This window comes from Aphis gossypii, chromosome 1, assembly GCF_020184175.1.
Source record: "Aphis gossypii isolate Hap1 chromosome 1, ASM2018417v2, whole genome shotgun sequence".
In the NCBI taxonomy this organism is placed as follows: Eukaryota; Metazoa; Arthropoda; class Insecta; order Hemiptera; family Aphididae; genus Aphis; species Aphis gossypii.
In genome coordinates, this window is record NC_065530.1 from 16,798,633 (window position 1) to 16,816,204 (window position 17,572).

The 17,572-nt window shown below is 27.6% G+C and overlaps 1 protein-coding gene across 1 annotated transcript; it reads left to right on the forward strand.

The window, feature by feature from the left end:
- The first annotated feature begins 1,652 nt into the window (after positions 1–1,652).
- Positions 1,653–15,912, forward strand: LOC126549361 (uncharacterized). Its single transcript, XM_050198268.1, has 4 exons — positions 1,653–2,354; positions 3,602–4,020; positions 10,876–11,045; positions 15,173–15,912. The coding sequence occupies exons 1-4, from the start codon at positions 1,901–1,903 to the stop codon at positions 15,318–15,320; spliced, it is 1,191 nt and encodes a 396-aa protein (XP_050054225.1). The 5' UTR covers positions 1,653–1,900; the 3' UTR covers positions 15,321–15,912.
- Positions 15,913–17,572: the final 1,660 nt, after the last annotated feature.

A 17,572-nucleotide genomic window follows, 5' to 3' on the forward strand; every position in this document is an offset into this window, starting at 1 on the left:
AAGTGATAACTAATAATGATTTACCTATTAAAAGTGGAAGTTAATGTGTGGAGGACTAAAGTGACTCAGGTCCCCTATTTCGATCAATTATAGCACAGGAACCTCCCTTGTTTTATCGATTGAGATAACTGGACATTATACAATTTCAATTTCATTTTTAAGTGTATTCGTTTTAAATCCTTAAAATAGTACAGAGATTACAGTATCCCTTAACGTTTTAGTCCGCCGTCCCCCTTTACGAGTTCAAGGTCTATGGGAATAATGCCAGTCACGAGGCTCATTGAGTTGCTATCGTATATAAAATACGGCGTTGTATTTTTGTATTACACTATTGTTGCGTCTTGTACATAATAATTCAAAAGGATACTGTAAAATTGTATAGTATTGTGAATCGAGCTTCATTCATACCGATTATATTTGCTTAATTTTCCATGTTCAACTGCAATAACTGTGGTTTTTATTATAACTGCAGTATGAGTATTGTATAATGCGTATAGAGCTTGAAGTATATTTAAATTGTTATTAAAATCGTAGATTTCGACGATACTTAATATAAATATAGGCATAGCCTAAGAAGTGAGAAAGAACTTAGGCCTCGGATTTCATATATTTTATTTAGAATTGGAGTATCGTGTTCAAAACCGAGAAATTGGAAAAATTAGATTTAAAAATTATATTATTTCATTGCATTTAAAATGTTATGGTGCGTAGAGAAATAACTGAAAAATTTCTTAAAAATAGAGTAGCTATATTATTTTACATTATGACCTAATAAATTACTACATTTTACTTTTAGCGATATTTTAATGGTAGTAGAGGGAATATTTATTCAAATATAGTAGTACGCTATCCGGTACCTACTGTAATACCTTTAAAAAATCTTAAAGTTTTTTTGTTCGACGCATACATTTTTCTTTTTGAAAATATGGAATCGTTTATAATACCGACTACTATGCTTTTTTATGTAATTATTTAAGGACTACATAAATTTTTCTGCTTCTACACCGAAATGAACTATATTTTTGAAGTTCATTAATTTGACGTTTAATTTTTTATTTTAACTTTCGTTAATTTGACACGTATAATTAATATACGTTTATGTTGAAAATTGGGTTTTTTTTTGTTCGCCATACCTTGTTATATTTTTTAATACAATCTTCGCAAATCTTAAGGACCGTCCTGTTTGTAGGTAAGTGTTAATATATTTATAGAGTAATAATTTAACAAAAATTAGCAGTCACGATTCACGATCAATATCCTTTTTATACGCTTTTAATGTGTATTTAATATTATATCGATTGTGCATTTTTTTTTATCACTGCAATCTATCATCTGCAAATAATTTACAAAGGTAAGAGGTAACCATATAATATATAGTTGAATATAGACTGCAAATATGTACTAAATTACAAAGTTTAAGATCTAATAAGTCTCGTTCAAATATTACACATTCCGCCAGTGCAGTAAATATTAAGTATTTCGCACGGTGTGAACTGTATGAAAATATTCCAAAAATATATATAAAATAGACGAAGAAGACGTGGAATAACTATAATAATTCCATCACGATGAACTCGTAAATCATTTATTATAAATTATAATGTATATTGTATTTAAACGGAGAAGTAAACGCGACGGCAAGACCGTGACGACAATATACGATATTATGATATTATTATAATGTAAATGTTTTGCCGGTTGAGACGAAATTGCAAGAACTCGGCGCGTAATGGTACGATTACATATTTGTGTTAAATTTACGTAATATCGTCAATTAAAAACAAAAAGTACCAAAAAAAAAAATTAATTGGGGAAAGTAGACGAGATTTAAACACGACGATGCCATATCATTATTATTTATTGTTATTATACACAATTGCTCTGGAAACAATGAGATTTAATGACGATTTCCGTCAACCAATATTGCGAAATTTGGCGACGCTTCGAACAATATACTCATAAGAAGAGTTACCGAATTGAAACGACGAAGGAAACGTCGCGTACATGGGTTTTTTCGTCGTATTCTTATTTGTTTACGTCTGCACTCTCTCGTGTCTACTGTAGTCTTCGCAGCATCCTCTCGTCGTCACTCGGAGATTTATACTCACGCAAAATGGTTCGACAGGCTGTCATGTTGCCGAGTGTCTGGGCATTTGCAGGACTTTACGGACTTTACGCAACGTCTGCGGGCGCCGTCGTGGCCAAATCCATAAATGGTACGTCGTCAAAATTACAGAACGGTATCGACGGCCTGGAAACCAGCCAGACTCGAGTCAACCAAGTGGACGGACCTCCGCGGTCGGAAGGTTACCGGGTTACGGGTTCGGCTTCAGACAACCACGTATCCGGCAAAGGCAAGTAGTGTCGTGTGTATTAATCGTTGTTCGTGTTGATATATTAGGTATATGATTGTACAACTACCACTGCTACAACTGTTTATTATAATGTTATTTATATTGATTTTTACGTAATAATAATATGCGTGCACCCGATATAGCGCACGATTCTATAAAAAACGCATTTTAAAACCAGTTTCACGATTTTCGATCGGTTGATAGAAAGTGCCGCGGCCACCGATAACGTCAATATTATTATAATACCTACCAATATAATACAGCTGTTATCGAACAATGATAAATGATTTTATAATGTACTCAATAATGTTGATTTTGAAAAAAAAAAAATTATTTTCATAAGTTTATTAATTTTAATCTAGTGTAGGTATACCTCCTAATTACTGTGATTTTGCAATGAACTGTGACAATAAGTATAATATCTACGTATTATGTACGTATGATGGTACATGTGTGAGCGAGAAAAAAATATTAGAAAATCGCAAAGCACGTTTAACCGGTTTAATCACCATAAATTCAGCAACGACTCGATTAAAATAACCCTTGTGTGTGTGTGCGCGCGCGAGTGTACCGAACATGTTAAACCGCTGCCTATACACTCGTATTTATACATACCTCTATGAATAATATACATAAAATAGTAAACGACGACGGGTATATGTATAATTAATAACATCGGTATAAATAATCTAACCTATAGACTCGATAATACCATAATAATAATATTATAAAAAAAAAAAAAACTAGCAGACACTCCCTCGGGGCGAGTGTGTTTGTTGCGGAGGTGCGGTCGTGTATTTACAAGCGACGAAACTTCCTAAACAAAAACTTATTTCTTTTTAATTATCGTGAGTGCACAATCTTAAAGTCTGCCGAGTCTGGTATTCTGGTTTTATGATATTATGACGTATACATAATGAGGATGATTCACCGACCACGCTCATCCCCATGTTTTCCTTAAATAATGAATTTATTCAAAATCTTATTAATTCTGAACACAGTTTTTTAAAAAAAATACTCGGATTTTCTATACCGTTTAAGGATTGTCCTGCTGGTCGATACAGATTCTTCTTCCGAGCAGATCATTTTTTTTATAAAATGTCCATTATTATAGGTTTAATGATATGAATAAGGCTATATTATAATATAAAGTAATTTTTTTAACAATCTTACTCAAAATGAATGCATATTTATAGTTAATACACCTTATAATGTAATGACGTTGAGACACTGTGCTTAATATACAGACTACGGCTACGGCGGTGGTTCGGCGGGCGGTTATCCCGTGGAAAACTCTTATGGCCCGCCCAAGGATTACTACTATGACGAACGACCTGAGTACTTCAATAATCCTTACGATCATGCCGGTCACCACCTGCAGAGCATCGGCCCGCCACCAGATATGATTTATCATCAACGTCCTCATTCACATCAACAGCAACATCAGCATAGCGGTGGAGAGGTCCATAACCCCGGAGAATTGAACGTACAACCGATACTGTGGCCTTTAGCCGGAATCGCGCTACTCGGAGTGCTGTCAGCCCTCGTCAAAACCCCTTTGCTGTTGAACTTGGGCCACATAGGTCACCGCCGTCGCCGAAGGAGAGACGCGGATGACGGAGACGAGGGAAATGTCGCAGAAACGATCAAATCGCTTTTGGAAAAGGTATACATATCACACACCATATGGTAGGGATGCACCTCAAACGGTTGTACTTATTATTTACTCGCATGTACCTAATCATTGTTTGTTCACGATTGTGACGCGTACTACACAATATCGGTAGCGTATGCAAATGCATACGAATTTTGCCCACAACTACTTTTGAATATTATAAAAATAAATTATGTTTACGTCTGCAGCAGATGCTAGAGTATAGTTAATAAATGTATCAACCATGGTAAAGAAAACCAAGCTATAGGCTTATATTCACATCAATCAGAATTCGAGAAATAACGCACCACTTCCTGAATTTATATATATATATATATATGATATATGTATACTGTTGTATAGCCATCATGTTATTGGAATCAGGCTTAATAGAGTCATATCGTGTCAGTCCACTCGTCTGTAAACACCCACACTATATAGGAGAAAACGACCTTCTTAAATTCGGAGATGACTACCGAGCAGTAGGCAGTGGCGTAGTTATGATTTTGTTCTGGGGGTGATATATAATTTATTGGTATAAGGACTTATATAAAACAACGGTTTTATGAAAATCTTCCATACTTTGATACAAAAATCAATAAATCATAACCTAATCAATTAATACCCAAAAATTTTCTCAATATTCTATTAAAATTATTATTTTTATTATTTATAATAAAACATTTGACCTGTTCATATTATTGAATTAATAGTTAAATATGTAGTAGTTATAATTTTATTATTCTTAAATAAAGGTTTCTGAATTTGATACATAAAAACGGATTTTGGTCTCGTCGAGTGAGACAGGAAGTAATATTAAAATATAATATGTGAAATTTGTTTAGTATTAGTTAAAAAAAAAAAAAATAAAATAATCGATATAAAATCAAGTCAATCAAGAACTATTAACTATGGGCTAGACATTGAAGCGGTCGTCGGCGATGTTAAAATAATTTTATACTCTACTGAGCAGGTTAGCCATTATAACACGACTATCGTGAATTCGTCGGAACGCCAATATTCAACCGTCCACTGAACGAATTAAATTTTACATATTATATAATATATACATATAATTTTGTTTTATCGTCACCAGTCACGCATTCACGCGCTAGACGACAACTAATTTCAGTGGCGTCTATATTTATAATTTTTAATGTATTCTTCGGATTACGGCTTATATATAAAACACATATAAATACATATATTTATCATCAAAAATGATTTTTCTATTAAACGTCATTAAACATTAACATATTATTATATAGTTGCGGTCACCTAAATAGCAACGTCATTAATACCGTAACCAGATACTTAAAAATAGTAATATAAAATAGTATAATTGTTGACCTTTATACGAATAAATTCCATTTACCAGTCAAACATACAATATTATTATTTATCGGCTATTGAAGTCTCAGAGACGTTTGCGTGAATGAACTTATTAACACAGTGTCACATTGTACTTAACATATTTTGTAAATTCTAAACATATAATGGTAGCAGTAACAATATATCATATAATATATGATAATATTTGACTGTACTATATCAATTCAATATACAATTAATACAATTATATATTGTTATAATTATATGATGAAACACTGCTATATAAAATTAAGAATCTTAAATCGTGGAGTGTAATCAAGTAATAATAAGAAGTTATTGTCCGATTATACCATAAAAAAAATGTAAGTGTTTTAGTGTTTCCAAACATTCCGAACACATTGTATCTATATAGTATATACTCGTTTGTATATAATATGATATACCTAAAGATTATAAATATATATTTTATAAATATTTGAATATCTATATGAGCAGTGTCTATTGTGTATTGCATTTAATAATATAATATTTTATAATGAGTCATATATTTTTTACTCGTCGTATTCATAGGTATTTTATACACACGTGATCTGGTAATATTATACAGGATGATCATTATTATTTTAATGGTCAATTGCAATTTTTTTTTTTTAATTTTAAAAATGGAGCGATTAATATATTGAGCTTATTACAATGTGTGTTGTTTATATGTTGTCTATAGGAGAAAATTTTTTTAAACTTAATCATTCTATTTAGTAAGAAAGTTTATCTAGTTCTTAGTAATCAAGAAAAACTAAAAATAAAAAAAAATCGATTTTTATTTTTTTTTTATTTAAAAACAAATACTCATGGGTACTTCATGATATTTTTACCAAATGTTTGTGCATATTAATATAATAAATGTAATGTGTTTGACAAAATTGAATTCAAACTACCATTTTACTAATAGTAAAATTAATTATTATTATATGATTTATATCAATATATCACAAAATATACCTAGGTATATAGCAGACTAATGAACCGTCTTCATTCAAAATTGTTTTACGTATGAAATTATTTATAATTAAATTTAAATTTAACACATATATTACAGTAGTTTACTCAACTTCCACTCGAAACTTATTTTACAACTTAATGGTTTACTACTTCCCAATTTTTATAATTTTTTAAAATATTTAAAAAACTATTTTTTTCAAAAAAAAATTGTATTTTTGAGTCTTTTAAAACATAGTTTCCCGTGTCAACCCCCATGTTTTTAATATATAATACATATAAAACAATACTTTAACGACATTTTTCATATATCAAATAAAATTATCAAACCCACAGTTTTCTATTTATAAATTTTTCAAATTTATAAAAAAATAAATAAAAAAAAATTATACTGTCTAGAATAGACAGTATAGTATCGAATGAATAATATTCTTAAATAGACGTCATATATTTTTTTTTGTGTTCATCGAGATGTTAAATTTTTAAGTGTTATATTATATAATATTATTATTTATAGCTAATATATTAACCCAAAACTCGTTATTTTTGTATAAAAATAACGTACAAATATATTTTGTCCTCTATAATAAGTTTTAAAATTTTTAAAAATTGTGAAATAATAACATAATTATGATTAACAGAGCTGGAATAAAAACTGGAAATTCAGTATTAAATACACAAATAATTAGTTTCTTTTATCTCAAACTTATCAAACTTATGAAATTACGGATTTTATTTATACGCTTAAAACACGTAACATGGCAATAAATTAGATCATATAAAGTTCTGTTAATCATAGTTGTGTTATTATTTCATCGTTTTAATTAGTTTACAATGTAAAATAATGTTTTAGTTAATCATGTATGTTGAATAACAACAAATAACTAAAACCACCGTTAATCTTGCAGTGTTCTCATACAAATCGATGTGTCACACTACTTTTTTTTTAGTCGGCGATTCGAGCGTCAAAAACGCGCGACAAGCTCAAAAACGATGTGATGTCTCGATTTGTATGAGAATTTTGCAAAAAATACAACTAGATCGTTTATTTTAACATTTAAAATTTTCAAAAAAATCTTCATTGGGTCATCACAGTGAGTACGCGTATACTAATGTCCTCATTCATTTCAGAAACACCCTGTACAGTTAAATACTTAAATGCAATTATTCATGATCTACAAATCTATAATGCACAATATTTACTCTATTGTGTTTTATGTTAGGTTGTAGTTGAAGAAAAGTCAATACGTAAAACAAATTTGATAATAATTAATAGGTATTATATAATCAATTTAATAATAATTCATGTAAATGAATAAATTTAATATTGATTAGCAGTCGAAATATTCAAAGGTTAAAAATAATAATAATAACATTTGTATTCAACATTTAATTAAAAATAACTTGTAGGTCTTCTTGAAAATTAAATTTATGTACCTATAAGAATACATACTGGTTTTTACGTTATTTAAACGTTTAAAACAAAATACCGTTTGTTTAAATTTTTTGTTTGGAACAAGATTAAAAAAAAAAAAATGTATTAAACATGTCTACTTTGCTTCACAAAAAATCATATTAATAAATAAACCGAAAAATTATCATCGTTTGTAAAATATGATCACTCTGTATACACAAATAGATACGAGATACGACAATGGGAATTCATGTGTTAAAACGATTCCGTTAGGAATTTTAACAAAAATTATTACTATTCCGCCTTGCGGGGCATAGCGTATGCACAACATCTATTAGACTGGCGCGTAGACGACCTATTTTTTTTCTATTTGTAGTTTCTAAAAAAAAAAAAAACGATTTATGGCGCTCCTATCCGGTAAATCTCGTACGATCAGCACACGATTTGATGGTGTTGTCGGAGCCCAGAGGAGTGCCTTTGGATTTTATCTATCCAACCGATCGGTGCGCCGTATTTACGATTTAATTAACCATATTATAATATCTATCTATGGACACAGGTAATAAGTTTCATACATGATAAATCGCTGGCTCTAAAACCACTAGTGTCTATTGTGCAAAATCTACATTTAGAGAGGTTTTTGAATAATTTTCTTCCATTCACAGTGGCAAACTGTATACGATTAGGACCTGGTATACGCGGTATGATAATCACTATAATATATTATAAAAAAAATTGCAGTCCAATATACTGAGACTAGTGAATTCTATTAGGAGTAATTTGCTGAAATAATTTCCATACATAAAAACAAGTAGGTATAACGACTTGCTAATAATATACAAATCTATACTAGCCGGCTATATTATATACATATAATGCACATTATTAAGTGTAAAACCTTTTCCAAACTCGATTTGTGTGGTTCTGTGACGACTTATTATAGTTGTCAATTTGATAAATCTTAGCTATATTTCATCATATCGATACGTTTCACCTCCAATGTTTGTTATCGTTCGTTTTCTCTCGGATCCGATTGTTTACATTAGAGATGAATATTAATAAGTGTAAATAATGTTATGAATAAAACTCAGAATGTATTTTAATTATCGTTATAGAATTGATCAAAAAAATAATATTTTATACTTATTACACTTACATATTTTAAGAAAACAGAACCACACTCACATTCAGTCGTATAACATGGAGATATCATAACATATTAAATATACATTAAGAAAGTTGTAGAATGCAGTCGTGACTTCTTTGAAGAATCAAGTGTTAAATACTTTTGACATTTTTAATATTATGGTGTGTATTATTATTCTATAAATTGTTTCTCGTTGGTTCAGTAAGACCCTGTTGTATCATATTTTGTCATCACCCACATTGATATATAAGCATATGAGTATAGAATAGCAAGATTTATGAGTAGTGATTCAAAGTAAACGTTTTTATTTTTATTTTTACCATAAATGAGGCGATTGCACCTACATATTATGCACACTTAGATTTTAAAAATATAATTTCATATGCATAACTATACTAATACTATAGAAAATTCATACAAATTTAGATTCAACGTAAATTAATAAGAATTCGTTATGATTACCAACTAATCCCTTTTCAGATGTCTACAATGAACGGGATTTTTCTAACTTTTCAATACTTTTTTTATACTTCCCCAAATTATATTTCCTACTACTTATGTAGTAGTTTAAAACCTTAAAAGTATAGTAAGTTTTTACTTCATAAAGTCCATTTTATGTACTGTTTAGAGAAAAAGTTGCGTGTAGATGCAAGGTCGATTAATAGCCATGACACCAATGCCTACTCAAGGGTCTCGAACTGTAAACTTACACTTTACAAATTTATGGTTCAATAAATCAGATAATCTCAACAATTAATAAAGTCGAATAATCATATCGGGGGCGTAACTTGGGAAATTTTTATGGGGGGGGGGGGCAAACATTATTTTATGTCGATATACTGTATACTTAAAGATACTTAGAGACTAAATATGAATATACCCAACAAATGCATTTTACGAAATATCATGGGGGCAGTTGCCCTTTCTCGCCCCACCCCCAGTTTACGCTTATAAATCATATAATCGGGAGAGCAGGGGCTGTTACTTTTACGTTTGCTAAAAAAATTGTACTACGTTGGACAACGAAAGTAGGTAATATTACGAGTGAACCATCTTTTCTAGAAGACACGATTGACATTTTTCATTTATAAATAAATTTGTTATGATATATGTATACTGTACATAAATAAAATGTTATTCCTGAACCAATATTCAATGTTTATAAAGTATTATTATTTGATATTATTTTTTAAATTTATTTTAAAACAAATAATCAGTAATTCAATTATTACAATACGCATTTATGCGGATATAGGTATATGTTATTTTTGACATGAAATTCGTAAGAAAAGTAGCTAGCTAATGGTAGAATTTCACATGGGGAAATTATAAAATATAAATATTAACTTATGTAAACAAATAAATTGATGAAATTGGTATTTCTGTTTGGATATAACAAATTTAACAATTCCATTATAATGTAGTAAACTACTAAATGACGAAGTACATTTACAACACTTATAATTAAAAAAAAATAATTACGATAATTATAATACCGTATACGTACAATCAATAATACGTAATTCAATGATTATAGCTGATACTATACATCATAGTCCAGGTCCGTATACAGGGGAGTAAGGGGTTCAACCCCCTCCTGAAATTTTATATTTTGTAGAGTATTAATCAAATTATAATATAAATTATGTATTTTTAGTTCATGTATTAAAAATATTTTAACCCCCCCCCCCCATTTTCCTTTTTGATCCTGGATACGTGCTTGTCATAATCAGTATACTTATTAAAATATAAAAATCAGCCGTATTAAAAAATAAATTTACAATTATTAAGATTAGGGATATATTCATATAAATAGCAGAAAAAAACATCGAATATGATGTTCAGTAGCCGTTGATTGTAAACAATATACAACCCAAACCGAAAGGATACATTTTCATGGGCTCAATTTTTTTTGCGGGACACCTACACATTATCAATAAGCAGTGACGGTATTACATTTATATATTTTTCAACGTAGTTCAGTGACAAGGAACGATGGAGGGTGGATCAACAAAAATCGTGTCTAGTGTGCAATTTGATGGCGGGCATTTTTCATCAAAAGTTCACTTGCGTCGAGAGATCTATCTGCGAAATAATGTCTCGAAATGGACCAGACGGGTCAGAAACGGATAAACGATTGTTAACTGCGTAAGTTTCAAAATATTTATTTTATACCATGGATAGGCGATTTATTCCTATTATTATAATATTTATATTTTATACGTATTTAGATTATATGTTTTTTTTTTTTATTATTTAAACTATATAAGTAATTCTGTCGTACTTAAAGCGAGGTTGTGAGAATGTATACCTCATAATTTAGTAGTTTACTGGACTTTGACTACGGTAATGTATGTCTTAAATTTTAATTCAATGGTAAGTTATTGCATACGAAAAACAATTCTGAGCGGCGGTGAGTGGAGTGGAAACTTTATAACATATTTACATTAATATAATTAGTATTTTTCTTTTCTTTAAAGAATACGTCTCCTTTATGTTGACCTAATTTTTCTATAAACATCACGTCATAATAATATATATATATTATAAAATAATAATTTTAATATATTATTTTCATTGTAATTAATCAATACCTAGGTACCTTAAAATGGTGTAAAATATCTGAAAATAAGTAAAATATTTTGAAAATTTCACTGCAGGTATATAAAGAATATTAATTAAAAAAAAGTGGAATATTTTAAGTTTTTATGATAATTATTTTTTAAATAACTAAATCCATTTAAAAATAAATCGTTATTTTATGTTTGAAATGTTGAATGCAAGTACTATTGACAATGTTTTTAAAATTCAAATCTAAAACAATTAAAAAAAATATTCTGAATATTTGAATCAATTATAGTATAATTATAGTATACAAAAATGTTTGATATTTTAGAATTTTTATAAACAACTTAATGAAAAATTTATATTAATATCAAGGTTTTTGAATAAGAAAAAAAAATCATAGCAAAATTAATTAAAAATATTCGAACATTTTTAATTTTGGTATATAAATAGCTCCAAGGCAGCCAAAATATTTTGAAAATTGTATCATGTCAATTTTTTAAGACTCGAATTAACTCAAATGTTTCATAAAAATGTCAAGTATTTACAGTTATTTATTTTTGAATTATAACATACAACAAAACCACACTCCCATTTATATCAAAAATTTGTTATTGTTTATTGTTTAATAATTAATTAATATTCTCGTTTTGTCGTAATAAATTTTTTTAAATTTTTATCGATTATTTTTAAAAGAATTGAATGTTTTTTTTATCTCTATACTTACTAGGTCCATTTGATTATCGATACTCGACTGATTTTGTGAAGTCCAGAATAAACACTGACAAACACCTATAGGTAATTTATTATAATTACTACTATTTTAAAAATTTGAAGTATTTTTACTGCTCATAAAAGCGCGTCAAACATAAAACAAAAATATAAGAACATAGACATTTAACATCATTAATGTTAAATTTTTTTTTTTTTTTATGAAATCATCATAATTTATAAAATTCGATATCACAAAAAATAAATTCTTCTATATATAATAATATAGTTAGTATGATGATATCTCTATTTATTATGTAACCAATACATTCTACATCGCTTCACATAGAATTTAATAACTTATTAGAAAAAAATTAGAAATGTCAAATCTAATAATAATCGAAAATCTTGTGACAGCGGAAAATGCAGAAAATAATTAAATGCCATTCAAAGAGAACCCAGAATAATAATAAACGATAAATTAAATTACAAGCTCACTAGCAATGTTGGTTTACAAAACATAAACTCTATTAGTGATATTTTTCTGAATAAAAATAAAAACACACGAATGGCATAAATGGATATTTAATAAATTTTAATTAGCACCATTTAATACATCAAGTATAAAATAAACCCCATTATCCTATTATTTTGGATCGACATTGACGCTTTTTCGTGAATTTTATAAATCAATTTTGATACTTAATCGCCATAAATTTAAATATGAAAATTTCGAAGATTTATTATTATTATTTCCAAAAAGAAAATATTGAAAATGAATAAACACAATTTAAAATAAGAATGTATGTAATAAACTTTTTTATGGCAAGCTATCTACAATAAGTACTTTTTTAACATCATCAATAACTAAAATGTAATGATTTTTGTTAAATATTTCATGTTTTTTAATACATATTTTAGCATGAATAAGAACATAAATATTTACATTGTTTGATTTTTTTTATTTCATAAAAATTTACGCTCTAATGATAAGTAATAACTAATAGCTCATCATACAATAAGCTTGCACTCGGCGTAGTCGGGTGCAATATGTCTTGGTTTTGCTGAGACACTAACGGTTTTAGGTTTATGTATGATATTTTTTGCACACATAATTCATCATAAAAAAAGTAAATATCATTTTTATGTATATATATATTATATATATATTCAAAATGTCCCGGGTTCGGGGAAATATAATCTAGTAACCCTGGGTAGTTGGCACTTAAAATAGTCAGCTGGTTACTCTGAAAAAGTTTATAATTTTATTTTGTACAATATATTAAAGTACGCAGTTAGATATTAGGTATTAAAACGTAAAATAAGTTACGTAATAATGTAATATGGTATACTAAATTAATTTAATTTGGATAAAAATAAACCAGTTATAAATTATCATAATAAACTTATCTTATTACATATTATGGTATCCTTGGCATCGACCACGGAATTGATTAAATTAGTGACTACTATTTACTTGTAGTGCACTGTCTAGACACTTCTACCTATTATAATATTACATAATATTATTTTTTTTTTTGCTATTGCTATAAATATCTTATGTAGTTGGTTAATTATGTGTGTTTGATGGTATAATTAATAGTGGTCAGTAGTTGAAAAAATATTGAGTATCCCTCCCGAATATTTGTTGGAACAAAACTTAATTATAAATTTGAAAGCTTAATTATTATTAATGACTACCCTGTCGATATCGTTTAAGTACGCTTATTAGTGGCAGGTAGTATCGTTTTTCAAAAACATTTTTTCGACATGTATCGGTGTAATCTGACAAAACATATTATTCAGAACGATTTTAGTGTACAACCAGAGCGCGTTGATGTAACTGATTTATATTTATCTCAATATTTTTTTCTATATATGACCAACGATTGAGTACTTAGTTCTGAAGCTTATGTTTTAGTCTGATTCTGTCCTAAAAAAAAATCTTTTTACTTATCTTAAACATTTTTTTAATTTATGTTGGGAACTAGATAAATAAACTAATAAATTTTTATATTTTTAAAGTACCATAATGTTTTAACTAAGCGGAACGATGTCTTACGTTGTATAGTGTTTTAACTTTTTCTTTTGAAAAAGAACAAGATGTCGCACTCCTTGCAATCTATGTGGAGTGATATTGTCTGAAAATATTAAATATTAAATATTTTACTACAGACAATTCATTTTAAAATTTTTTCAAGGCATAGTTGATGTATTTGTTATTTTTATTAGTTAATTACTATCTATGTGATTTTTTTTTTTTTTAAGTAATTTTTACGTAAAAAATTAAATTAAATTACACTCACGATAGATATTAGGCGTTAATATACGAAAATAAAAGTTACGTAATTCGATTTAGACAAAAATATACCAGTTATAAATTATAATAATACACCTATCTTATTATATCCTTGGCATACTGTATGGACCACGGGAATGGGAATGGGAATGTGACTAAACTATAGTGACTAGTAACTAATATTTACTTTTAGACACTATAGTGTTTCTACCTTGTATTGAACATAATTTTATTTTATGTAATATTTCAGTGAATATCTTATACATAATGAATACATGCGTTTGGTGGTTTAATTATTATTGGTTATAGTGGTTGGAAAAATATTACTCTCTCCCGACCAGACATTGGAACAGAACTTAAAGGCATTTATCGTCAACACTTAATTATTATCTACTTATGATTATCGATTTCTAGTATTTGCTCACGTTAATGAACCTACTTTTCTTAATTGTCACCTACTTATAAATTTATAATATGAAAAACTCAAATTGTCGATTATATGGAAAAATGTATCGATATAAAAATCGGTTTGGGCTTCTCATGATTTTTATTATCTATATTATAATATATTTTAAAATCACACCTATTTTATAATATAATTAGGTGAACACTATGCGTTTTTTGTATACTACTATAGCGTCAACGATTTGACGTATAACTCTGACGAATTTCTTTTCATCATTGGTTTATTTTTCAACAGAACTATCGCACAAGTCGTAGGAAATGATCAAATTCCTGAGGAATTCAAAAAACGTTTGGAGACGGCTGAGAGGATCGGTCGGAGCGGATCGAACTGCGAACAGTTGTATCAGTGCGAGGACGGTGCACCGGAAACGGCGCGCAAATAAATCAAAAACAACATTGTACATATTATATGCTTACATATTATTAACACAGTATATTCATTTTTGAATTGTACATAATTTTTACGAAATACACATTGCACATTGAAAAATTCGTCAACACATCCAATAATTTTGACTAATAAAAACATAGTTATAATTATTTAAAAATATATATTATTTTTGTTGGTTTTGGTTTTCTTATTATTTTTTTATATATAATAATATGTAGGTACGCCTAAAATATTTAAATAATAGCAATTAAATATTATTATATTTTGTCTTAATTAATTTTACAATTTTGTCATACGTATATATATATATAATATATATAATAGCTACAATGTTTATGTATAATAATAACACAATATTATATTTTTAAAATTATTATTATTAATCGTTTTTAATGAATAATTTGTAACTTAACGAAATCGTTAATTATTGCAGAAAAAATTGCTATTGAGGTAGATGGATTAATATTTGTTGAAGAAAAAACAATGTTTTTTAAAAAAAAAGGTACATGTTATAGATGATTCACATAAAAATTATGATTGTAATAATTATTTCTGTTGTATATAATATAAATAACCCAAATATGATAAAATAACCATTCGGGGTCTTATAGTAAAATCTATGTTTTGTTTGTGTACAGACATGTGTGTAATAAATTAACATAACAGTAAATAATTATCTGATGATACACCAAAATAACTACTTAGGTAATATAAAATTTAGCTATAGCAGGTAAACTATAACCAATCCGGTAAAAAATATTTTCGTCGTCGAAAACCAGTAATTTTTTTTAACAAGTTATAGAAGGGAGGGGGGATGTAAACATGAACGAAAAGTGTGTGCTTATATATTAATATATTTTTATGGTTTATGGTAATGTATAAAATCATATCGATACAATAATAATATTTAACACTTTGTCTGGCATTTGTGGTTTATATATACTCGTATATTGCAAAATAAGTTTAATAATAATAATTATTGTAATTATTAATATTGTTTAAAAATTAATAATTGGTACTGTGTAGCACAATAAAATAAAATCGTTATTTTATACATAATATTATGTTCTATATTTCTTCTTTTTAAGTATTCACCCTGATAAAAAATTGATACTAGGTAAAGAGGTTAAGATTGTTGTAATAATAATAATAATAATAATGGTAATCATGTAATATAATAATAAAAATATTTGTGTCTCCTGTAGATGATGAGAAACAGAACAGATATTAAATATTATACTGAAAACGAATGTCAATTGTCTAATGCCCATTTACTCTGTAAATTAAAATCTATTGTAATAAATTGTTGTGTATATATATATATAATATATATACATATATATAATATGTAAAAAAATAAAGAAAACCAATAAGTAAAACAAAAATCAATCTGGAAAAAACTATAAAGTTTTGTGAGACTACAGATTCGTTGAAAACTGCTGTTAAACACCGTCTCTAAACATTATTGAGCAACAAGTTCAACTATTTTTTTGAAAATTTCTAGTTATTTTGTACTGAATTTCGATTCTTATTTACTATTTCACACGTAAATCTCGCGGGCTTTGTTCAGGCCAAACGAAAAAAATGCCACTAAATTTCAATATATAAATCGTGTGTGCGCTATGTCATTTACATCATATACGAATACATACTTACATTATATACACATATAATATTTATACATGTATATAATACTGTAATAATAAATCTTAACCATATCTACAAAACATAAGAATATTTGATCGCATTATAAAATGCTAATAATCATAATCATTATACAGACAAAAGTCAAAACTATATATTACATTATTCGAAAATCGTTTTATATACGCTTAACATTTAGAAAAAAAAATATCTTCGTAAATTGGCACAATATCTACCCTTTTTACACTGAACTTGTACTAAGTTTATGTAATCATAAATTGTTATTAATAACTATATAATGACGGTAATACAAGGTTAAAAAAAATAATAATAATAAAATAAAATAAAACATAGATCAATAAAATAAACTTTAAATAATGAAAAAAAAACTTTGTGCTTTGAAATGCCGTGAAAGTTACCATTGAACTAACAAGTGTCTCCGTAACAAATAGATAATGGACAAACACAGTATTTTATTTTTTTTATTTTCTGTTTTCAATTTTCTTTTAAATAACTTAATAATATAATATATTTACACGGGTATTTAATTGTACAAAATAAATAACATGTTAGTGGTATCGGAATGTACATTGATAAAAT

Bases quoted from the DNA above. Each gene is read 5' to 3' on its own strand.
- LOC126549361 (XM_050198268.1), top strand. From the start codon at position 1,901: ATGACGATTTCCGTCAACCAATATTGCGAAATTTGGCGACGCTTCGAA. The intron at 4,021-10,875 runs GTATACATATCA...TTTTCAACGTAG, and splicing joins TCAAATCGCTTTTGGAAAAG to TTCAGTGACAAGGAACGATG. The intron at 11,046-15,172 runs GTAAGTTTCAAA...ATTTTTCAACAG, and splicing joins GATAAACGATTGTTAACTGC to AACTATCGCACAAGTCGTAG.